This window comes from Pongo pygmaeus, chromosome 4 (genome assembly GCF_028885625.2).
Source record: "Pongo pygmaeus isolate AG05252 chromosome 4, NHGRI_mPonPyg2-v2.0_pri, whole genome shotgun sequence".
In the NCBI taxonomy this organism is placed as follows: Eukaryota; Metazoa; Chordata; class Mammalia; order Primates; family Hominidae; genus Pongo; species Pongo pygmaeus.
In genome coordinates this window covers 79,262,833-79,289,152 of record NC_072377.2, presented here as the reverse complement: position 1 = coordinate 79,289,152, position 26,320 = coordinate 79,262,833, and the positions used below count along the sequence as shown (strand labels likewise).

The following is a 26,320-nucleotide window of genomic DNA, read 5'->3' as shown; positions in this document are numbered from 1 at the left end:
AGAGGCGGGGTTATTTTCTTCACTCCTTTGAATCTAGGTGAACCCTGGGTGGAACCCTCAAGAATGAGACCCATGCCCTTGCAAAAAGAGGCCAGAGAGCTGGCTAGTTCTCTTTCTGCCATGTGAGGATACAGCAAGAAGACAGTTGTCCGTAAACCAGGAAAAGAGCCTCATCAGAACCTGATCTGCTAGCACCCTGATTTCAGACTTCCAACCTCCACAACTATGAGAAATAAATGTTTGTTAAGTCACTCAGTTTTATGGTATTTTTTATAGCAGCCTGAGCTGACTAAGACACTATGCCTAGGGCAAATATGAGTTAAATCCTCATTTCCCTTCTCCCAGGAAGTATGAAGTGGACTAGAACCAGGTCTTTTCTCCATACACCTCAGCAAAACCCCTCTTTGAACCAAAATAGGTGACTTGGTATCAGCCCCAAGAAAGGCCTGTTTCCTGCAGCCCTGTCTGTTTACTGCCAGTCTCCCCTGTGCTAGGCAGACATTCAATGCTCGGCATAATTTCTACGTGCAGCTTCCTTCATCATCTTCCTACTCGGCCCTTTCAGCACCTCTCCTTCCCTGTGCTCAGCTGTCTTTGCTTAGTGCCCAAGGAGGAGGGCACACTGCTTGAGGGGATGGTCTGCTCCTGGCGCTCCTGCCATCCTCCAAATGGCCCAGCATGGTGCCTTGCAATAATACAAGGTCAATGAATTGGTTGTTGACTGATTAATTGTAAGATTGCTACAAAGTATTTTCACGTCTTCCAAATAAGGATGCTATTGGAGATTGCTTTCCCAAAATGGCTGCATCAGTATCTCCTGTCCCACAGGCTCCTCTGCACTATGTCCTTGCCACTCCCCTCATCAAGAGGTGGGGTTTATTTCTCCACCTCCTTGAATCTGGGTCAACCCTGTAACTGCTTTGACCAATAGAATATGGCAGAAGTTCCTGTGTGCCAGTTCCAGGCATGGCCCCTAACTAGCCTGGCAGCTGCTGCTCTCTGCCTTTTGTAATGCCTGCTCTTGTAATCCTTCCTCTTAGAGGCCAGTTCCCAGGCTGTAGGCTAAGGCACATGGTGAGGCCCAGGTGAGCTCCCAGCTGACAGCCAGTATTAACTGCCAGGCATGTGAGTGTACTCTTTTGGATATCGGGCTCAGGTAAGCCTTCAAAATCCTGGCCGACTTCCAACTGTAATCACATAATAAACTCAAAGTAAGAATCCTCTCAGGTGAGCCCAGTCAACCCACAGAGACATGAAAATAATAATACATTGTTGTTTTAAGCCACTGAGCTTTGGGTTGGATTTTTAGGAAGCAATAGATAATGGAACAGATGCCAACAGCAATGACCCGTATATCTCTGACCAACTGAAATCTAGCTTGCATGATGCTAAATGCCTATATGACCTTGGATATGTGGCCTATCAAGTACGGGCCTCTTTGTCTTCGCCTGTAAAAATGGCCCCTATATTAGTTTTCTATTGCTGTTATAAGACATTGCCACAAAATTAGTGGCTTAATAAAAATGTATTATTTTATAGTTCTGGAGGTCGGAAGTCCAAAATGAATCCCACTGGGCTAAAAAAAAAAAAAAAAAATTTCGCAGACCTATGTTCCCTTCTGGAGGCTCTCAGGAGAATCCACTTCCTTGTCTCTTACAGGTTTTAGAAGCCTCCTATGTTCTTTGGCTCACACCCCCTTGCTCCATTGTCAAAACCAGCAACAGTTACCTGAGGCCTTCTCACACTGCATCACTGACATCCTCGTCTGCCTCCCCCTTCCTCTTTAAAGGACCCTCATGATTACATTGGGCCCACCTAGTAATCCAGGAGAATCTCATTTTAAGATCAACCAATTAGCAACCTTAATTCCATCTGCAATTTAAATTCTCCTTTGCCATGTAACATAATATATTCACAGGTTCCGGGAATTGGGATGTGAACATCTCTGGGGTGGGGAGCCTGACTCTGCCTACCACATCATCCCCCTTCTTTCTCTGAAATCACAATACTACTGGGAGGATACGCGAGCCAGTAAATGTGTATGGTAACCGTAACTATTATTTTATCCATTCCACAAAAAAAATATTGAGCACTTATTTTGTGCCAGGCACTATTTTAGATAGTGGAGGGATATGTTGGTAAACAAAACTGACAAGATCTCAGACATTACATTTCAGTGGTGGTGGACAATCAATTGATCCATAGATTGGTAGACTGGTAGATCAGGAGATCAGCGGACTTAAATCTGCTTATTAGATTCTAGATGTTGTTAGAAGAATAACATCAGCTAGTTGTAAGTTCTATAACAAGACATAAAATAGCATGACTTGTTGGCTACTTTCCCATGGTTGATCAACAAAGCCTTCTTGGATAAGGTGACATTTAAACTGAGATCAGAATGGTCAGAAGTGCCCTCCCTGGGAAGATCAGAAGCCACCTAAAGCAGAAACAAATTTACAAGAAACTCAAAGCAGGAACCCTGTAGTAGGAAGAGCTGTGGGAGTCCACAGCATTTACCTCTAGGCATCATGGGCTCCGTGTGTAGGGCCTACAGACTTTTTATGAGCCAAAGAAACTGTTAAAATGTAAAACATAAAAAAAGTATTGGTTCCATGATACCAAAAGAAAACCACAAAATTGAAGTGAATAAATATTTAATTGACATTCATACTTCATTGATTATTAAATGTAATATTCATAAAATATTCATTATATTTATAAACAATTTGTAGGTTGCATTTTTTCACCTCCCTCAAATTCCCAATTATGCACACAGAGTTCTAAGAAATCAGAGTCAATCATAAATTAGGTGAGTCTGTCATAGCCAAATAATTGCAAAAAGCAAAAACAAAAAAGCTTTTTAGAGCAATTAACAGCAAAAAAAAAAAAAAAAAAAAAAACAGTAAAGAGGAATGTGGGAGCACTTAAATATGTATGATAAAATGTGAGGTAGGACCTCCAGGAATATGAGTTCTTAGGACCTACAAATGCCTTTATTGGACCCAGGGCAGTTAATAGGGCCCTAAAGAGAGCCTGTTGCCCTAACTCTGGGCAGCCCCTCCACCCAACACAAATGGAGGAAGCCAGCTGTCAACTACATTCATAATCTCACTCCAACATCCTCCTTAGAAATGACTCAACCCTTTACCCGCTCCCCTTGCTGATGGGGAGGTGGGAGGGAGCACAAAAGCAATCTCCTGGAAACCAAGACTCATCAGTGTCAGCAGGTGAAGCGTGTCCAAGATCAAACACAGCAATCACCTACAAATGTGAAAGCAAACCAAAGTCCAACCCATCCCGGGCTCATGTGTGTTCTTGCTGTTGGCTTCTTGCTTCACACTGCTTTTCTCCCCAAGGTTTTCACTGGGTTGGACAGATAGGTGTGGATAGCTAGTGGGGGCTGAGGTTGTTGATTGAGAAGTGTGCTGATGAACTCGAGGAAAAATTCTAGAAGTAAAAGCTAAAAAATGGATTCACGATCATTTCCAGGCTGCCTAGAGCAGCTGAGGCCACTGGCTGTAAGGACAGGGGCAATATGGAGCCTGCAGTCTCAGTCGGATGGGGAGAACGTGTGCATATGAAAATCACTACAAAGCAAAATACTTAAGGGCAAAGTAATTAAGGACAAGGATGAGACAGTGTACACAATAATGGAGTAAGCCTGACAGAGTCCTGCTAACCTGGGAAGCCTTCCTAGGAACTTGAAGGGGGATACAGATTGGGGACAAGGAGGCACCTGTGTAATGACTGTGGAGGCACAGCTCTCCACATTCTGAATATTTCATAGCTCCCGTGAATTCTTAACTTTGTGTTTATTTATTGCATCAATAACCTTGCAACTTCAGTGGGAATCAACTCATACTACTTTGATTTTCCTCTCTCACAATCCTTGTGCATGTATATATAAATTCAATATTATATTAATATTTACTCTACTATAATATATTTTTTCAACTAGTGTTCTATGATTAACATGTTCAATATTGCAATATATTTTTAGTATTTATCACTATAATTTTTAACAGCTACATAATTTTCCAAGTAGATGCACCAAACCTTCTTTCAGCCTTCTCCTACCATTCATTCCACGTATATGTTGTATCTAGTTCTTGGCTATTGGAACTAACTTTATCATCTATCTGAATGCATGCAGCTAGCTTTCTGCCTTTTAAATTATTTCCTTAACATAATTTGCCATGTGTTGTTAAAAGGAAAGTGACAAATTGCTTTTCAAAAGATTATACAAATATACACTCCCACCAGCAGAATACAGGGTATCAAACATGCCAGTTTGGGACTTTATTCTTGATTGGGACTTTATTCTTGCGTATTTAAATTTGTACTTGTTGAAAAGAAATTGTTTATATATTGTGTGGATATAAAGATCTCTAAACTATATTGGCAATCAAAAGAAACCAAGGTGCAGAGCAGCATATATTATATACTGTGCTACTGTTTATACAGTGTTGGTATATATATGTGTATGGATTTAATTACATTTTCCATGTAGATTCATGGAAAATTCCTGGAAGACTAAGTAAACTATTAAGGATGTTAGTTCTGGGGAGTAAAATTGCGATGTGGGGTTGGAGTAAGACACTTTTTTATCATATACCCGTTGGTGCTATTCAAATTTTTTGCCATGAGTTTTCATTATAATTAATTAGAAAAACAGAAAAAGAAACTAAACCATCTGAAGACAAAGCCACTGCAGGGGTTAAAAGCTGAGGCACTGGTGTCAGACATTAGTCTGAATCCTTGCACTGCTATTGACTAGTCATATGATTCTGAATGATTTCCTTAACTTTTCCAAATTCTATTTTTGTGATCTAAAAAAATAAAAATAATAACACAGTCTCAAAAGTTTCAAAGGTTCTTAGCACAATGACTACATACAAAAGTATTCTGCATTTAGAGGAAGGCACCATCCTTCCTTCATCCTGCACCAGGCTGACCGCTTGAGCTTTCACACAATAATTTTTTTTTCAGCGTCTTCTCTGTATAAGCCAAGCGTGCACTAGTTGCTATGAGAAAACAAAGTAGAATAGAGTGTCTGTTTCTAAGAAGTGACAAGGACTTGCTCATTTTGCCCCATTTTCCATTATTCCTTCCCCAAAAGAATAGAAAGAATGGCATTGCTTTTGAGGACACAGTAACTGGGGAATATTAGAGGTAAATCATTAATTCTTGCCAAAAACAAAGCATATTATAAATATTAATTCTAAAGTACCAGTGAGTGGATCAATGTAGGACCAGAGTTTCCAAAGAACATTTTAAGTCTCCTTCCCACTGCATGAGTGAACACGGTCTGGAACACATACTTTATTTGGAATGTTGATGTCACTTCCTGCTGTCAGCAGCACTTTGCTGCACTCTTCATGACCTCCTTCAACACTCAGAAAGAATGGTGTTTCTCCATTCTAACAAAAGGAAAAATAAGTTAAATTTAATTGCCCCTTGTCATGGAATGAAATTACTTGACAAACAACATGCTTTCTCTATGCCTTTTGTGTATTACTCTTAATAATGGATGGCATTTATTGAACAACTATGTGTCAGCTTGTACTGCCAAGACTATATGCTTTGGCACAGTTAAATCACACAATGCTATAAGGGCAGGGTTAATATTATCCACATGTTACAGATAAGAAAACTAAACCTCAGCTGAAAAGTGTCAAAGTGGCTGGGTTCAGTGGCTCAGCCTGTAATCCCAGCACTTTGGGAGGCTGAGGCAGGCAGAATACTTGAGCCCAGGAGTTCAAGACAAGCCTGGGCAATGTGGCAAAGCCCCATCTCTAAAAAAGTTTAAAAAATTAACCGAGTATGGTGGTGGATGCCTATAGTCCCAGCTACTCAGAAGGCTGAGGTGAGAGGATCACCTGAGCCCAGGATGTGGCTACAGTGAGACAGGACTGCATCACCACACTCCAGCCTAGACAACAGAGTGAGACCTCGTCTCAAAACAAAAAAAAAAAGAAAGAAAGATAATCTCAGAAATAAGGAATTATAGTACAGTATGAAACATACAAAATTAGAAGTACGTTTGTACCAAGTATAACTTTAATCTTTACAGCTGATTAAATGTTACATGACATTTTGAAAAATAACAGTAATTTAAAAAATCTCAGTACTTCAGTTTCCTGAAACTCAAGATAAACACTAGGAGGACAAAGTAAGAGTTTAATTCAGGCCAAAACATAGAGGAAAAAGAAGGAGCTGGTCCCACACAATAGCTACTTGGCTATTTCCCTTTCCTCATGCAGAATTTCCTAAAAATATTTGGAAGAAATGCAGAATTCCTTCCCCATTCCCTAATGATTTCCCTCCTTGGACATTATTCTGCTTAACAACTGCCTTAGGATAAATTCAGAAGGCTTTACTCATAGCTAATTAGGTATAAACAATCATGTTAACAGGAACACAAGAGTATAGAAACCAGTGTTCGCATTCCAACAAGGTGGGAAAATTATATTCCAGGCTGCTTTACCTGGGTGCCTGGGACAGCCATCTGCTTATAAAGGCATTTCTCCGCCGGGCACAGTGGCTCATGCCTGTAATCCCAGCACTCTGGGAGACCGAGGCGGGTGGATCACCTCAGGTCAGAAGTTCAAGACCAGCCTAGTCTACATGGTGAAACCCTGTCTCTACCAAATATACAAAAATTAGCCTGGCATGGTGGCATGCGCCTGTAATCCCAGCTACTCGGGAGGCTGAGGCAGGAGAGTCACTTGAACCTGGGAGGCAGAGGTTGCAGTGAGCCGAGATCACACCATTGTACTCCAGCCTGGGCAACAAGAGCGAAGCTTCGTCTCAAAAAACCAACCAACAAACAAACAAAAAAGGCATTTCTCCCCATAATCTTTCTTCTCATTTTTCCAGGAAAATAGATGGAAAAACACAAGTCCCAGTGGAAAAATATTTGTTAAAATAAAGTGTAAAGTAAAAAATTCATGTCTTTAATATATCCAGAGCCTGATAAGGTTTCATATCTTGGACCCTACAATCTACCTCTAAGGATATACCCAAAGGCAATTGTGAGGAATTCAGACTAAGGTTTATATACAAAGAGGTCTGTGACAGCACTACCTATAATAAACAAAAACTGAAACTAAATATCCAACAGCTACAGAATAGTTAAGTGAATTTGGGGCAGCTATGAAAAATATATTGTACATATATGCAGAGGAACACAAAGGAAACTAGTAGTAAAATCCATCAGATGTGTATAAGATCATCCTTTGAGCTGCGCATGGTAGCTCACACCTGTAATCTCAGTTGCATGGGAGGCTGAGATGGGAAGATCACTTGAAGCCAGGAATTTGAGACCAGCCTGAGCAACATAATGAGATCCTATTTCTAATAATAATAAATAATAATAATTCTTTGAGTTAAAAGAAAATACAAAACTGCTATTTATTTTTTATCTTGAATTTTAAAAATTTATATTTCTAGCGAATGCTTTATAATGAATTAATTGAATTATAAATGTATATGTGATAGCCACATAATCAAACTTTCTTTACTGATATGAGTTTGCTACCAAAAATGTCTGGAGGCCACGGCTCTAGAGCATTCACGTGGGTCACTCTAACTGATCTGGCAACAGCTTGTATCAGGAAACAGAAGCAGCCCACAACTGGACAAACATTATGAATCATATCCAAAAAGATAATATTATTATCACTGTGCCCTTAATTTTGTGCAAATGAAACCTATCATAATCTGAAATTAAAGTTTCCTGGGCTTTATGAGTCCCCAATGTGCCCTGACTCCAAAGTTGCTAAAAGGAAGATGAAATCCACATGCATGCACACATTCCAGTGGTTTAAACATGTTTTAATAGAACAGGGAAAGCATAACTAAGACTATAAATAACTAAGACTATAAATCCTGTGACTACAGGACTTGATCTCTGCTCTGGTTTGAATATTTGTGTCCCTCCAAAATTCATGTTGAAAATTAAATCCCCAATACAATAAGATTAAGACGTGACCTTTGTGAGGTGATTAGGTCATGAGCGCTAGCTCAGTCAACCAGGTGGATATAATTGTCGTTGTTTGAGCATATGCATTATATTGGAATGGGTATCAGTGGCTTAGAAGAAAATCTTAGAAACAACAGTGGGGCATTCTTTAAGAAATGCTGCATCTCCCATGCCACTGTACTCCAGCCTGGGTGACAAAGCAAGACCCTGACACTATAACAAAAAAAAGAAAGTAAGAAAAAGAAAAAAAGAAAGAAATCGTCAAGACTGAATAAGAAAGTGATTTAGAAGAATCTAATTCAGCATGAAATTTAGAAACAATTAACTGAGTTATCTTGCTTATTTTTTCCTTTATATGTGCATGTAAAAAACTAAAAGTGTAAACACATCTTCAAATAGGCAGCATAAAATAAATATTTTAAGTGATAATAAAGTTTTTTGTCATAGTTAAAAGGCAGCATTATTTTTTCTGAGTGTTACATAAAATAATGGTGTGCCTTACAATCAATGGTATCTTAAGGTAAATGATTATGATACTAGTTCTTTCTGTAGCTCTCAGGAGAGGCATCAAGTTTAGAAATGATCAGAACATTAAACTGTGAAATCCAAGAGAACCCCACTGACCTGAGTTTCCAAACAGCCAGACAAAAAGTTACTGGACCATAAGTTAAGAAGTGACCATCCAGGGCAAATGACACACAAACCTGCCTGCATAGCCACAGCCACTTCCCCTCCACCAAATCCAGAACCAGTTTCTTTTTTCTTTCTTTTTTTTTTTTTTTTTTTTTTTTTGTTTGAGACAGAGTCTCTGTCGCCCAGGCTCAGGTGCAGTAGTACGATCTGGGCTCACTGCAACCTCCGCCTCCTGGGTTCAAGTGACTCTCCTGCCTCAGCCTCCCGAGTAGCAGGGATCACAGGCACCCATCACCACACCCAGCTAATTTTGTATTTTTAGTAGAGACGGGGTTTCACATGTTGGCCAGGCTGGTCTCAAACTCCTGACCTCAGGTGATCCGCCTACCTCGGCTGCCCAAACTGCTGGCATTACAGGTGTGAGCCACTGCACTCGGCCCCAGAACCAGTTTCCAGCTCGCTAACACTCCACCTGAATGTACCCACCTCCCAGGTGCCTCAAACAAACCCACTCAAGCCCTCATTACCTACCTCACTCACCTGCTCCCCCACTGTACTCCCCAACAAACAGCCCAAGCCAGACAGCTGGGGGCAGAAAGTCCTCCCTCTCCCCAAGTCCTGGTCACAAGTGCTGTGGACTCTGCTTCCTCCTACCACTTCATCCTGTTTGTTGCTCATGAGTGTCTCAGTGAGAGGCCTTCCATAGGTCTTGTTTCCCCCATTTTGGCAGTCACCTGACTGGTCCTCCCCACTTGTGGGCTCTCCTCGCACCAGTCTACCTTTCAAACAGCTGTGACAGTTACCTGCCCACACCTAAGATGAATCCCATCCCTTTTCACTGCTTAAAACCCTTCAAGGTCTCTGCTGGCAACCACATCAAAGCCAAACCCTCCCTCCTGTAAAGCATGGCCTTTCACCGTCTGTCTGCCTTGGCCCACTAAGCTTCCAGCTTTCCCAGCCCTCCTATCCTCAATTTCTGCCACCTTGAGCTTGTCAGCCCGGAACACACCATACTCTTGCCTTGGTTCTTTTACTTGGACTTTTCCCTCTGAAATACTTTATACTTGTGCCATCCTCAAAATCCCTCCTGCCAATGTTCATTACAATGTCAAGACCCAGATAATATATCACTTCTTCTGTGAAAACTGTAATTTCTGAAAAACATCTTTCTCTGTGTTTTCATGGCATTCTCTGTACACCTCTATTATTGCATGTAGCCCAATACATTATTTGTTTTGCATGCCCTTCTTGCCCTGTAGGCTTCTAGAATAAGAATACATACTTCATCTGGCATACAGTAGATATTAAACAAATGTTATTTGAATGAATGGGTGAATAAATGAATGGATTAACAAATGAAGTGCTGTGGGATACTTTGAAGAATAAAGTAAGAATCCTTCAGCATCACATTTTACACTCCATGGCACTAACACCTTTGTTTTCCTCTCACTCTTTTCTCGAAAGCCATTCCTCCAACCCTTTCCCATTTAAGTCCTGTGCCTGTAATGAGCACTTCCACATACCTCATTCATCTCATTTATGTCTTGCCACTGGGTTAGCAGCACCTGCACTGCAGGACTGTGACCATGCTTCGCAGCGAGGTGCAAGGCAGTGTTTCCCTCCTGTAACAGAGACACACACACTAGACGTAGAATCCCCTGTGCTGGGAGAGCATGCTCCTTCAATAGTGAGGGCTACAATGGAGTTTCTGGAAGTTTTCATTTTGGTTAAAGCTGCGGTCCAGAGTGTGGACCACTGTATCTGCCGTTTTAAGTGAAATTTATACTTTTTTAAGTTTTAAATAAAAAGGTATAGCTTTTTGAACCAGTAGGAAAAAAATCATCCGTGCTCCTTGCTCTAACTTTGCTACCAATTGCTAGCAAAACATAGAGCAACAAAAGAAATTCCATTTGACCTCTGTGAGGGTAAAATGGTGAAAGATTTCTGGGAGATCATTTTAGCAATATTGTATACCCAAAGATTTTAAAATGTGCAGAAGCCTTTGACCCACAATTCCACATCTAGGAATTTCTCCTAAGAAAGTCATCAAAGGTGTACATATAGATATGGACGTCTACCCCAGGGTTTTCCCCTCCCCTTTCATATAAGGCTGAGCCTCCAGGAGACCTCATGGGAGGAGAGAAGAGGGGTGGAGTTGATCATGGAAAAATCCATGTGGTCTATTGACTTCACAAACATTTATGAAGCAAAAACTGCCAATCTGGACAACCCACAGCAACAGTGGAAGGATTTTTGCCTGGATAGTTCATGATTCTCTCTGAGTACAGTAGCAATTTAACTCTCCTGCTGACTAAAATGCCCTCACCAAATCTACATGCCAATAGTTACCCCTCTACATCAATTGTTACTCCCCTTTCTCTTGTTCTCAGCAAAGAAATAAAAGTCCAACTCACCTTGTCCTTTTCTGAAGTATGCAGGTTTAGGAAGGTAAGTTTTTCTATCATGTCAACATGGCCCCTCTCAGCTGCCAAAAGAAATGGTTTTCTTCCTTTCTAAAAATCAATCACAAACCTCAAGCATTTATTACACTCTTAGTGAACAAGCAAGACAATGGACAAAGCTAGCGAATTTCAAGGATGATGGGGAGTCCAAGATGGCCCTTCTTCAGGGAGGAAGATGATGCTGTCTCTGACTCCAAACCAGATCAGGTTCTGGGTTTTCACTCAAAACTGTGGGAGACTCCACATCAGCATGAAATCTGTTTCATGGTGGCACACAAATACTGTTCAGAAAAGGTCCTCTCAAGCATCAGGAGAGGTGCAACATCACAGATGACAAGATTCCCTTTTAAATATAGCAATATTATGAACTTTATTTATTCCATAGTTGTTTCACCATTTACTGAGAAGCTACTATGTGTCAGACCCTGTCTCAGGCACCTGCACATCATACTAAGCCTTCCCTTACTCTGGGGCTTATTGTTTATGTGGCTCATTCAGACATGACATTTGATTAGCTGCTTCTCCTTAGGCCTTCCTTTCTTCCTTATAGATTTATCTACAACATCTACTAAGAATCAATAGGAAAACTCTTGAGAATAGGTCAATACAAAATGGAATCAAGAAATGAGGCATTACCCAGAGAATACAGATGAAGAGAAATGTTTAGGTTTGATTTTTTTAGAAGATAAGCTCAAATATAGAATTTTCTGATTATGGAATTCCTCCTACTTTTCATGTTGCCAATGGAGACTATATTTTCCATAGCCAAAATGTCATCAAGAAAAGTGAAAGACCTGTCTTAGTCTGTTTTGTGTTGCTATAACAGAATACCTCAGGCTGGGTAATTTATAAAGAAAAAAGGTTTATTTAGCTCACAGTTCTGCAGGCTGGGAAGTTCAAGGGCATGGTCTTGGCTTCTGGTGAGGGCTTTCACACTGTGTCATAACATGACAGAGAAAGTCAAAGGGATGCGAGCACGTGTGAAGGGACAAAACCCAAGAGCATCCTAGCTCCCACCTTTGTGAGAACTAATTTATTCCTGTAAGAATGAATCTAGTCCCACCAGAGTGACAACTCAGTACCCGAAGAATGTCACCAAGCCATTCATGAAAGATCCACCCTCATGACACAAACATCTCCCAATAGGTCTCACCTCCTAACACCACCAGATTGGGGATCCAATTTCAACATGAATTCTGGTGGGGACGAAGCATAGCCAAACTATAACAGATCCACAGAAAATGTAATGTTGTAACTTGAGATAATTAAAATAAGGAAAAGGAAGTTGTGGTGGCAATATGGTAGTAGAAGTATTTTCTTCAATTAAAGAGAAGAAAACACTCACAGATTGGCTTAGTGTGTTACTAACTGAAAGCTTAGCAAGGTGTCTTAATGTTAAAAAATAGATAGAAGCCTCATCTAACACTTGATAAAATAGAGTAATGAAAAGATCATGGCCACTGTTAACCTGAGATAACAACATAGGAGCCCCCAATAACTGGAGAAAAAAAACGAAGAAAAAATGCTGAAATAATAAATGGCAAAAAGCAAAGACAAAAACAAATCTATAAAGATCAGTCCTACAGAGGTCTGTATTTATGCATGTATGGAAGCTGGAGAAACAAATTTGCACCAAAAAATTCACCTAATTCATCATTCTTGGGCCACATATGTCACCAATGAGATCTACATCCCCAACCCTACAAAGGGTTTAGTGATTTCATTCTCAGGAAATCACTAAGAAATGGCAAAGGAAAGAAACAGAGACTGCTTGGAACCACAGTTTTCTGCTTTCAAGGTAGGCACTAATTGAAGGGTAAAATTTAATCTTGAGTCATGAGCAACTCTTTGGAAATGACAGACCAAAAATTCTTGTGTTTGATATATAAATATTTGCAAATAGTGACTACAGGTAAAGCTTCATGTAAACAAATCACAAAAGAGGGAAAAAGAGACAGTGATTATATACTAGATGAAAACATCTGGTCACATATCCTCATAAATAATTCATTCATTTGTTCAATAATTGTTGAGCCCCTATGAATATGCCAGATAATGTGCTAAGCAATAGAGTGACCAAGGTGAGAAATATATTGCCCACCCTCAAGCTCAGAGTCCAAAAGGAGAGATGGACACATAAGCAAGTAATTATAATGTAATGTAGTAACCGAGTGCTGGTTATATATGGGGGTACATAACTCAGCATAAGTGTGTTTGTGGCTGGAAAGGCGGGTGGTGACAAATAGTGGAAGAAGGCCTTTAAAGGTTGCTAATGCACTGGAATAGGAGAAAAGAGCACTTGTTACCTGATTCCTGCCTGCTATCTTTTACGCTGGAGAATGACCCCTAGCTCATTTTGCGGAGCTGTTAATTATAGGTTCCTGCCTCTTCTACCACCTATCCCTTGGCCACAGTGCTTGGTTCAGGGATGGTCACATGCTAGGCCTATGACAGCCAACCATGAGATTTTTTTTTTGGCATATCCGATTTTTATTCTAGAGCCATCAGCTAGCTGTTAGTAGTCCTCTTTGCCACCTGATAAGAAGACCCTGCCTAAGAATGAAGTCAGCACAGTGAAAAGCAGAGTTGAAAACTAGGAAGAGATAAAGAGCCCTGCTGACATCATTTGAGCTCCTGCATTCAGACATACCTGAATCCATGGCTAGATTTGTAATTGAATGAGCCAATAAATTCCTTTCCTTAGTATGGTTTGGGTTGAGTTTCTGTCACCTTTGACTAGATGGCTTCCTTAAATCAACTGCCTATGTCAGAGAATTATGAGCAACTTCAATGTCCACCAGTGAGTCTTATTCTTTTTCTTTTCTTATTTTTTTTTTTTTTGAGACAGAGTTTTGCTCTGTTGCCCAGGCTGCGGTGCAGTGATACAATCTTGGCTCATTGCAACCTCTGCCTTCTGGGTTCAAGTGAGTCTCTTGCCTCAGCCTCCTAAGTAACTCGGATTACAGGCGCACGCCACAACGCCCAGCTAATTTTTTGTATTTTTAGTAGAGACGGGATTTCACTATGTTGGCCAAGCTAGTCTCAAACTCCAGACCTCAAGTTATCCACCTGCCTCGGCCTCCCAAAGTACTGGGATTACAGGTGTGAGCCACCGTGCCTAGCCCACCAGTGAGTCTTTTAAGGTTCAACTAAACATTTCAGACTCATAAAATTATCACAGGCCACATCTGGCACCAGTCTTCTCAGAAGATGTGGGTACAAATTACAGCTTGTCAGTATCTATCAGCTGTCCCTCTTCATGACATGGTCCACATAGCTGTCCAGGAGGTATTGTCTTTGGACCCCCAGATGAGTGCTTAGTTGCAAAGTGACAAGATCCACATTGGATGGGTCGGAGCCATCCTGGCTTAGAAGGCTCATGCCCCACAAGAATAAATATCTCCCGAACAACTCCTTAGGCACAGCTTTCAGGGTCCCCATGAGAGAGATGCCTAGTTACAAGAGTCACTGCACTCAGAGAAGCCCAAAGGATGGTTTCCCCTTCTGGAATTTAGAATTCATCTGTAGTTCTTCCCAGTCTAGATGGAATTTACCAATTAGGGGTCATTTTATCATAATCTATGCTGCTTAGTAACATAGTTAATAATCTATCTTTATTTAGTTTGCAAGGACACAGAGGCAAAAAGTTAATCAAAATTTAAATTATCATGCAGAAGGAAAGGGCTTTTGTTAGCTCTTTATGCACAGAGACCACAAATAATACATGAAGGTGTTGTGCCCTAGTGTGGCATTTATTGCTTTTGCCTTTATATTTACCTTTCTTCTAGTAACGGCACTTTCATTTTACTTTGCAGAACAACCACACATACACACACACACCCTGTCATTTAGCCCATTTAGTGCTGTCCATTTCCAGGCCTTACCTGCCTGCCTTCTGCCACACAAAGTGATTACATAACCCTGTCGTCACAGTGATTGGTTCGAGATTGGGCATATGATTCAGGTAGGGCCAGAGTTGTTCCTGAGCTTTATATATAAACATTTAATGACAGATTATTATTTTTATTTCTTATGGATTGAAATCCATAAGGATATTAAACCTGAGGCTGCTAAGAGCTATCTTTCCTACTATATGAAAAGTATACCTATGAATAATGCCGACAGGCAGACAGCTAAGAAATGAAGAAAGAAGAAGAGCTGGGTCCAGCCATGCCTGAAGCTGGCAAGACACACCCTCAAACGCTTTACTTAGAAGTTAATAAATTACCTTCTTTGCTTAATCTCGATCAAGATGGATTTTTGTCTTTACAACAGAAAGAATTCTAACTAATACATATTTATCAGTTTGGTAACAATACTAATCTGTTCAACTTTAAAATGGCGCTTTTCTTTTACCTGTGGTTGCTACAAAGCTTTGCATTACTGTGTAGATAACAGAGTGAACGAAAGCTTCACCTGCTAAGAGATGGGAGGTTCTGAGAAAAGACTACAGTTACCACAGATGAAACATCTTTCCTTTCCATGGAAACACTATTAGTTTGAACTTTGGAAGCCTTTAAAACAGTTATCATCCAGGAAAAAGATGAAAAAGCAAAATTACACAAAGTAAAGACATTTAAAATAATCTGTAATAAATATATGAAAAGGTAGCATAAAGAAAGATGAGATTATAGCATAATGAGATATAAATCTTTTCTCTCATTGAGTACTTATTATTAGACAAAATAACAGGAATTTCAAAGATATATGTGGTTTTTAAACAATATAGTTTCTTATCATGTCGTTTATTTTTTTTAACTACCCAATCCTTTTTCATCACATTCAAATAGGCCTCTATCCAGGGCAGTCTCGTAGGACCTCCCTTACTTGGAAGGCAGGAAGCTTTTCCAGCCAGGAGGATGGTGGAGCTTGGTGTCAGGGCCCTGGGCTCCAGGCCTTGGGCAAATCGCAAAGACTCCCTGGCTCAGGATCCTGTCCGTTTAAGTACTAAAATAAGGAGGGTCCAGGATTCCTGTTCTTTTTTTCCTCTATTAACTCAATGTCTATTTAACCTGATTATAATAGGGTCTTACTCTGTCACCCAGGCTGAAATGCAGTGGCATGATCTCAGCTCACTGCAACTTCCACCTCCTGGGATCCAGTGATCCTCCCATCTCAGCCTCCCGAGTAGCTGGGACCACAGGTGCGCACCACCACACGCCAGCTAATTTTTTGTATTTTTTGTAGAGGCGGGTTTTCACCATGCTTCCCAGGCTAGTTCTCAAACTCCTGAGCTCAAGAGATCCTCCCACCTCTGTCTCCCAAAGTGCTGGGATTACAGGTGTGAGCCACTGTGCCTGGCTAACCTGATATGTTTTAACTCAATGCATTTAATTTTTTTTTTTGCATGTAAGTCTGAGGGATTGGGATTGTTTATTATAAATTATTTTTAAGTTTACTGAGAAGATGAAGTCATCAAATTTGATGTTATCAAATTCAGCAAAAATTTCATAAATAGCCATTAAGTGGGTATCCAAAGTCCAACCTCACCTTCCTTTACCACAGGGATCCCTGAGATGTGTCGCTCTTAGGAGCCCCTGAGGAGAGGCACTGGTGGGCCTCCAGTGCATGTTCCTGCCTACAACATTTCCCATCACCCCGGGATCAGGCACTTGAGGCAGGGGAAACCCTGAATAACTAGAAATTTCAGAGGTAAAAAAAATATGTGTCATGAGGTTAAAAAAAAAAAAGCAGCGTGTTAAATATGAAAAAGTGGTACTGGTGGCGTGGGAGACACTGGGTTAGTTCTCCCCTCACAGACAGGAAACAATAAATTTGATGAAATCTAAAGTTGTTAAATGTTGCCTTGGGTCTATATAAGAAAACAGGTGTCTTCTCAAGTCCCCTTCTACTCACTATCCCCTTCCCTCCCAGAAAAAGAAGCTTCTTTGCATTTTGACTTCCAGAGACTTTAAACCAATGGAAGTCTACCATATTCGTAGCTGAAACCAACCCAACATTGTACCACCAAATTCTTGTAAATATTTAACAAATATATGAACGGCGTGTGAGGCCTTCCTATTTCTCTCCCTCCCCAAACATGTTAGTCTGAGTAATTATTTTTGATCACCAGATGGACATTTACATGTAGATTCAAAATATCTAGACTTTATTTATAACTCCTGGCTGCTCTAATCTCTCTCCCCTGGAAAGGCCTCAATGATTTTTATGGCTGTGGAGCTGGGGGAAATCTCAAAAGGTTTCCCAGCATCCTCCATCTCTCCCTACCCAGATTCCCCCTGGCCTAGTCAAATCCATTTTGTTTTAAGGGCCTCCTTCCAGGAAAGCTTTCCTTGTTAGCTTTTGGAGTTCCCTCCAGTCCAAAGAGATGGATTTTACCAAACCTGGCAGGTACACAGGCTGTCAATCACTTTCTGTTGATAAGAAACTAGGCAAGAGAATAACACTGTGAAGGTGAAGATGCCTTAAATATCAAATGTATTTCACAAACTCCACAATACCTTTAAGCAGATGCAAATGGGAAACCCAGAAGTAAATCAACAGACCTTGAGCTTCTGATCCCAGTTGCAACTGGCATTTCCCCCCACAACTTTTTTTTATTATGGTAAAGTACACATAACTAAATCTATCATCTTAACCATTATTAAGTGTATAGCTCAGTGGTATTAAGTATACTCATGGTTGTCTAGCCATCACTACCATCCATCTCTATAACCCTTTTCATCTTGCAAAACTGGAATTCTGTCCTCATTGAACAATAATTCCCACTTTCCCTTCCTCCTAGCTCCTGGCAACTACCATTCCAACTGACTTTTGTCAACAGGTGTGATCCACTCACAGATCTTAGAAAAAAAGTAGTTTTTTTTGTGTGTTTTCTATTCATCAATTTAGTTTTCTTAAGAGACTAAAGTTGGGCTCAGACTCAAAGAGTCTTCTTTCCCTAGATGACCCAGTGGACTCAGTATTTGCTCATTCCTTGTATGTCTCTGAACTCAATTTAAGATCTCGCAGCTGGACATTACTCTCTGCAGTTTGCTGCCAACCCTTTTTCCCAACAGATAGAGGAGGAAGAAGGTGAGAGAAGAGGACATGCCCAGAATCAGCTGAAAAGAGTTTTGGACAGGAAGGCTGCTGGCCAGCAGAAATTCAAGAAGTGGGGAAGGCTCCCCACAAACCTGCTTTGGTTTCTGAGCCCCATCAGCCTGCCTGATCCTTCCCACACACTACCATCTCTCATGGAAGCAATCAGGGCACATTGAAGGGGAAAATAATTGTGTGTCTTATGCATAACAGGCCGTCAACAAATATCTGCTGAACTGAACTGAATGGAATTCATTCATTGGCCACATCTCTATTTGGCATGGATAAAATTAGGAAGATCTAACTTCCTTACTCTGATACTAAATAGCATTTGACTATGACTGTCACTTTGAGAAAATCAGATAGGATTTTTATCCTATAACAATTGTTAGAACAGTGAGCACTTACAATGTGCCTGGCTTGTTGCTAAGTGCTTTATAGTCATTAGCTCATTTAAGCATCTCAGCAGTGGCTATTCCAATATTGCTACATAGGAATGGCATAAACGAAAGGGGGTTATGGAATGGCTTACCATGAAGCTCATTTGCATAGGTACTTTTACATAAGATTGAGGAAATGCCAATCATTATATATCAAAGAATGGAGGTTTGCTGATTTAAAAAAAATTATATGTGGGACAAGACTTCTCCTATCAACCCTTGTTGTTACCATAAAGTAGATTTTATTGTTTCCATTGTACAGATGGAGAAACTGAGGATTTCAGAAATTGAAGAGCTTGCTTAAAACCACACAGCTAGTGCATGGTGGTACTGACCAGACCACAGCCCAAGTCTGTCTTCCTCTAAGCTGTAAATGTATAGTTGTTTAATCATATGTAGAGGAAGTCAAAGAAGTGTATAGAACTAATTTGAAGAAATACTTCTTATTGTTAATATTGTTGTTTTTAAGATTAAGGTCAGAAAACAAATGTCAAAATTTTTAAAAACAAGTGAAATGAAGTGACTATTACTGACCAGCTTCTAAAGAAACTTTTATGGTGTAGTATTCTGGTGGCACAGAGAAAAGGAAGTCCCATTCATGAAGTATATTCTACTGCTGAGAAATCAAAATGCCAAGTGCACAAAAGCTACTCCTCTATGAAGAAAACAAAAACAAACAAAAAAAACAAGGCCTAGAGGGAGATATTCCAGGGGAAAGACAGTCCCTGACATGACCAATACCCACTGTTAGTCTGAGGAGGGAGACAGTACAGCATGAAGGATGGATTCAGCCAGACCTGGCTTCAAGTCCTGGCTCTGTCACTTTTTAGTTGTGAGACTTTTGATCAGGTGTTTGGCCTCTTTGAGCCTCAACTTCCTCTCCTCTACAAATGAGCAAAATATTTTCTACCTTATAGGATTATTGTAGGGGTTAATGAGATCATTCATTCATTCAGCAATGATTTGTTGAGCATCGGTAGGTGCCAGGCCCAAGACCTCTTACTGAAATAATGTATGTAAATAGCTTTCCTCTGTACCTACATTAATAGATACTCGTTAAGTAGTAGCTGGTATTGTTATGTATCCCCTTATGTAAAGAAAAGGAATATTGACAAATGCAATAAAACTGCATTGTATTTCAAGGCTCATTACTGTATAGCTTTGGGTCAAATATATTCCCAAAAGGCCAAGTATAATAAAATAAAATTTAGGTACACATTCTGATTACTAAAGGGGATAGGATACTATCCACACTCTGGCCAGGATGAGGGAGTAGAATGGGAAGAAGGAATCTGGCTGCTTCCTCAACATTTCCTGTTCTCCCTACAAGCAGGGGCCAGGACCACCACTAATACCAACACTCCTCTTTGGTTCTGTGGTCTGCCATGGTGATGGAGGAGCTGGCTACAGGGCCGGGTCTGTCTGTGCTGGCTGCTTTCACAGCTGTACCAGAGGCAGGAAAAAAGTGAAATTTGATAGGGGTATATGCAAGACCTATACAACCAAAGTAAACACACCTCATCAGGCTGGTTCAGGTCCTTGAGGTGCAGATCTTGAATAAGATACTCCACGATGCGCACATGATTGCTCTGAGAGGCAAAGTGGAGGGCGTTCATTCCATCCTGAAGAGAACCAGGGGTGGGGGAGATACACAGCGACCTCAGAACTTCCTCTCTCCTGCAATGGTGAGGTAAGAGCTTTTGTCCAGGTGTGACCCACATACCTACCTGATTCTTGGCTCTCTGGTCTGCTCCAGCTTTAACCAGCATGAGCATGACCTGAAGGCTCCCAGACCAGGCTGCAAGGTGAATTACTGTCAAGCCGTGCTTCCCCAAGAAGACAGAAAAAGAGAATCTATCACTCTGATGAGCTGCAGCATATACTGCCTCATCAACAAAGGCCAAATTAATACTAGATTGTTGAAAACTAAGAAATAGAGAATTTAATATGCAGCAAAAGTGATATTTCGGTTCTATGGGGAAAAATGGTTATACTTAATAAGTGGTGCAGGCACAAGTGGTTCTCCATCTGGAAGAAAATAAAATGAAAAGCTATATCATACCATACTCACAAAATAGCACACAAACAATAAATATATTAGAATAAAATCCAGACTACAATGTACAGTCTCTTAATCCAGAGTTAGAACAGATAGATAATAGTCAATTAAAAATGACAGATTTTTAAAAATGTATCTTTAATAAAGATAAATGGTTATTCTCTAATGCATGAAGCACACTTACATATGGAGAAGAAAAAGACAAACTCAGAATAATGGACAAAGAAAGGAAATGGAAATGATTATTGTTTAAGTATCTGGTAATATCTATCAGAATTGAAAATATGACCAGCAATCCCACTCCTGGGAATCTATCCCATGAAAATAAAAATGTCAGTACCTAATTCTGTATATATAAGGATATTAATTGTAATACTAAAAACTGGGTGCAAGATAAAAGCCTATCAACATAGGAATGCTAAATAAGTTATAGAATAGTCAGACTATATAATGCAAGCATTAAAAATAATGAATTAGTGCTACAACAATTGACTTGGAAAGATTTCCATGAGCCTTGTGGAAAATAAGATAGAGAATAAATATGATATAATCCGATTTGTTAAAAAGGAGTGATTAACAAAACCCCATACATGTATATGTATATATCTATATCTATCTATAGGTGGGTTGGTGGGTAGGTAGGTTGATTGATCAATATAGATATGACTGTGAGCAGGAGAAAAGTACATAAATAAACACACATATCTCAGATAGTTAAGTATGGTTACCAGAGGAGGAGAGGGTACACACAGGTGAAAAAAACACAAGTTATATAAAGGATCTCATTTATATAGATGCTACTTAAAATATTTTATTTACACAAAATTATTTAGATTTGTCTGTGTGCAAACACGTGTGCATAAAGTTGTTAGACTGAAAGAGACCAGGACTTAGTGACCTGTAGGGATGCTGTGGGCAGTTGAATGCTGACTTGTCTACCAAATAAGAAGAGAGAAAAGTGTGGAAGGGAGCATAGCCAGCAGTTAACACTGGTTATTTTAGGGAGGTGAGATTCGAGGGAAATAAGTAAAAAAATGCATCTGCACCCGGGGCCCTAAGTTACAGAAGCAGGATAGGGCAGACACTATGAGCCTGATCTTCAGGATCAGGCAGAACTAATCTCAAATTCTGGTCACTTTCTATCACTTTCAAGTACGGGGATCTTGGTGAACTTAGTTCTAACTCTCAGCTTCAGCTTCCTTATCTGCAAACTCAAGTGTCTGTTTTTCTGTTTCCTTTAGCTCCATGAAAAAGTAATCCATTTCCTCAGTACAAGTGCCTACCCAAAGGAAGCTCTCACAGTACATTTTATTTGCCTTTTCTAATCAGTTGTGTTTGTGATCTGGAAACTGTTTGTTAGATGTACACAGTATGAGTAAATGACTAAGGAATGAGGGCCTGCAGTACACTTCTATTTGTAAAGTGCATAAGCCTTTTGGCATTTATTTTGGCTGCTCCCAAGTTGCATTAATGTATTCTCTTATTCTCAGTAGAATTCATGTTGGGAGAGTAAAACAGCAAGTCTCAAATTATTGAGGCATAACTCTAAACTAGTGATTCTCAACTGGGGGTGATTTTGCCCCCAGGAAACATTTGGAAAAATATATGGAGATATTTTTTACTGTCATGCTGTGGGTGGGGGGAGGTTAATATTGGCACCTAGTGGATAGAGGCCAGGGATGCTGCTAAACATCCTACAATACACAGGGCAGCCCCAACAACAAAGAATTATCGGGCCCAAAATGTCAATAGCACCACTGTTGAGAAACCCTGCTCTTAATGTGCATATCCTATCAAATTTATCTAACTCTAGATGGTGAGTTAGTCCATTTGTAGGTTTACAATTCCAGCATGAAGAAGACTCTTCATTTCTGGACTCTTTGTCCCAAAGAGAAATGATGAACAATGACTGACTACTTGAGGTTCTTCAAAACATGTTCCCTAAACACAATTCCACCTCTTAATTTGGACTTCCCTACAAGTCAGTGCTCTAACTAAATCTGCTTTCAAATAGAGACCAGAAGGTCAGGCACGGTGGCTCCTGCCTGTAATCCCAGCACTTTGGGAGGCCAAGGCGGGCAGATCACTTGTGTTCGAGACCATCCTCACCAACGTGGAGAAACCCTATCTCTACTAAAAATACAAAATTAGCCAGGCATGGTGGCACATGCCTGTAATCCCAGCTACTCGGGAGGATCGCTTGAACCTGGGAGAAGGAGGTTGTGGCGAGCCAAGATTGCGCCACTGTACTCTAGCCTGAGCAACGAGAGTGAAACTCCACCTCAAAAAAAAAAAAAAAAAAACAAACCACCAGAAATATTTGAGACAGGTGACAAATCACTCTTTGATAGGAGATCTATTTTTCCCTAAAAGGTAATTCCTAATTTCAAAGCAGCCTACATTTTAAAATTTCAAGCTCTGATCATAAAATCTAAAAGCTGGGAATTCAAGCTGCAATCAACTTGAGTCTCTAAAACCACAAACTCAGAGTGGAGCCATTGTTCCTCAGAGGCAATGAATCACCGCTCACAGGTATAAACTCCCTGAGAAGAACCTCCATAAAACAAATTCTGATACAAAACTGGCATGCCTGAGACTACTTAAGACCATGTGTCACAAATTATACTCACAGTTGGCTCACGAAGCTCTGTAAAGTGTACATTGCTCAATAGTCACTGATAACCTGTCCTCATTTCCAGTCTCGTCATAGGTGAGGCCAATAATTTCCTCTGGGGAACACTTCCATGTTAGGAGCTTCCCAGAGGTAAGAAGCTTTGTGAGCAGATGTTTTTATCCTCTGAGCACCACTTGCACCCACCTGGGATTCTTTACCCCTGTCTGGAGTAAGAGCCTCCATTTATCCAGTCTGCCTCTTCCCAGGACTCGGAGGTGCTGCTCACTTTGGTCCCTAGCATGCAGTGCCTTGAATGGCACTCAGCTGGTACAGTCTCTTTCCTTGCTCCCCAGATAGACTGTAGGCCCTGCAAAGCCATGACTCTATCTCATACCAGTGCTTCCCAAAAACAATCATCTAGGAATTTTTAAAAAATGCAGATTCTGATTGAGGCCTGGAGTGGGGCCTGAGATCCTGCATTTCTAACAAGCTTGCAGGTGATGTGCATGCTTCAAGTCCTGGGACTACACTTTAAATAGCAAGGACTTCTGTCTAATTGAATCCTCAGTAGTTGACACTGAGACATATGCACAACAGCCACTGAATAAATATTGATGGCGAAGGGGATCAAATGTTAGCTCTTTGCAAATGGTGTTAGAACTTAGAAGAAGTCAAACTCAAGGCTCACCATTCAGATAAAGAAGCTACCAGACTGGGTCAAACATGACCTTGCTTGAATTATGAAAAACATTTTACTAGTTACAGAGTAATGCCACTGTAGATGATTTAATCAGTTATAAATATATTTAACTTAGTGAAACCTTGAAAGCAGGAAAAAGAGACACACCAGGAATTACTATATTTCCCACCTGACATTATTTCAATCTTCAGGCAAAGTTAAGAGAAATAGTCATGCTTCAGAGACAAGGTAATACAAATAGATGTTTAGAAAAACCTCAAGGAGAACAAGTTGGTGAAATATCTCTCCATCATTTCAGGAATAATTGATTTGCACTCTGACACAAACCAGTCCTGTATTTAACATATTAGAAACATGGCAATCCTCAGATACGCTGTTTAAAAGAAAAGATGCAATCTAATATGGGCAATGGATACATAGGTGTTTGCTGTATGATTCCCTCTATTTTGGTATGTTAAAGATTTGGGGTTATGGTTCTGGTTAAAACGAAGTAAGCACAGTCCACTCTGTCTCTGCCACCAAAACAAATAAAATCTCTGGAAAGAATGCATGGAACGTACACTTACTATATACCCACACAAATTTTAAATTAAAATTAAAAAAAAAAAAGAATGCATGGAACAGCTGAGGACTCTGTAAATGGTATCAGGTGGATTGGGGAAAAAATCAGAACTCAAAGTAAGGACAATCCTGCAGTGACTTTCCTGATTTTTCTTTTCCTCCCATACCTTCCAACTTGGACTCAAGGCAGTGCAAATCATGGAACTGTGCCCTGGGCATAGTCAGAAAGATTTCCAAGAGAAGCTCTCTCGTTCTGGTCTAAGGAGGAGAAGGGAGCTCCTATAGAACAGAGAAGGTAGGGGAAATTCTCTGCTTCATTTTTCTCTACTGGCCCTGCCCCCTCTCCCAAGCCAAGCCCCACTCCCAAAGCTACAACTTGACAGTGGTAGGGGTAGCAGCAGTGGCTGGGCAAGCACCTTAAACTCTGACATAAGGGAATCTTTCTCTCTGACCAGAGGAACTGTGGTCACAAAGCAGCGTGGAGGGAGAATCCAAATGTTCTCTTGTTACCCTCCCTGACTTGGTCCTGGAGGCAGACCTATTTGTGGGAAGTACACAGCAGAGCTGGGAGACCACAGCCTTGGCTTTCCAGCCAGAGGACCAGGAAAAGAGGGTGGGGAGCTGGAAAATGTAGGGGAGCTGATCATGGAGAGGATGGAGCCTGAGAAAGGGATGGCGTAAAGTTGTGTGTGTGCTCCTGGGCTTACCCCTGAGCTGTTTAATAGCCTATTTATTATCAGAGTTCATAGAGCAAAGTCAATATTTGATGTCTCTGGGGCCAGTTAGCTTCTGTCTTCCACATCGCAGATTATACTCTGGACAATGATCTTGCTATTGGTCATAAAGTCAATATGAGAAAATAAGCAAAAACCCAGGTCCCATAGGTAAAGGGGAAACAATTTAGTCCCCAAATTCAAAGAGCACATATATGTATATTCTCTACGAAGAGACCTTTCCAAAACGAACACTGCCAATTAAAATATTTTGTGTGTATGTGAAGAAAAGATGTTTAACTGGAATGATCAGATTCTCCCTGTACATTGGTTATGCTCCAACTTGTTCTACTCAAGATGAGCTTACCTTATCAGCAACATCCACCCTGGCCTTGTGTTTAAGCAAGAAATCCACTGCAGATAAATGATTTCTCCCCACTGCAAAATGCAGGGCTGTGCGGTTCATCTGAGGAAGCATAATTTATGTTTTTAGTCATCTGATCATTATTTAGTGTTTTTAGGTTTCCTGTTTCTTGAATGGCCATACTTTTCTATCAAGTGTTTCTATTTTGATTGTTTGGCTCCACTCTTTGCCTTTACCTTTGAAAGTTATGAGAATTGTGTCCAGCCGAATTCTGCCTTCATTATAAGATAACATCAGAGAATTTGGCAGTCCACTGAAGGACACGCCTCAAGATGAAATTCTTGTTTCAGCTTATATTGTATTGTATTGTAGCACTATGTTGTAGCAATATAATGGGTTTTGTTTAGAAAGTAAAAGTTGGATTCCCCCCTTATGCAATCATTAATAATGGTAAATTTTTCTGCTTAGAATATACTAATAATGCATAGTGGAAATTTTCCTAGATATTCAATCCACTCATGTTAGTTCTTCTCTAAGTTTTTGGACTGTAAATTTTACTGAAGCAAATAAATTCCTTCTGAAAGGAAGAAGGAAGGGAGGAAGGGATAAAAGGAGCGAAGAAAGGAGGAAGGAAAGAAAGACAGACAGGCAGAGAAAGAAAGCTATGACTATCTTGCTCCAAAGGAAAGTCAACATGATGCTCCTGGGATACCCAGAGACAGTCTAATACATTTCAGATAATGGAAGTT

At 40.4% G+C, this 26,320-nt stretch overlaps 1 protein-coding gene across 4 annotated transcripts in view; it reads right to left on the bottom strand.

The window, feature by feature from the left end:
* ANKDD1B (ankyrin repeat and death domain containing 1B) overlaps positions 1-26,320 on the bottom strand; it is a 61,834-nt gene that overhangs the window by 27,339 nt on the left and 8,175 nt on the right. The window contains exons 3-8 of one of the 4 annotated variants that reach the window (XM_063664916.1): positions 25,575-25,673; positions 20,288-20,386; positions 20,078-20,182; positions 11,032-11,130; positions 10,141-10,239; positions 5,322-5,420 (exon numbers count right to left, since the gene is read on the bottom strand). In XM_063664916.1, coding sequence (XP_063520986.1) covers positions 5,322-5,420; positions 10,141-10,239; positions 11,032-11,130; positions 20,078-20,182; positions 20,288-20,386; positions 25,575-25,673 — 600 coding nt within the window. Of the gene's footprint in view, positions 1-5,321; positions 5,421-10,140; positions 10,240-11,031; positions 11,131-20,077; positions 20,387-25,574; positions 25,674-26,320 lie in introns of all 4 variants that reach the window. The other 3 variants (XM_054488544.2, XM_063664913.1, XM_063664914.1) reach the window with 3 other exon arrangements.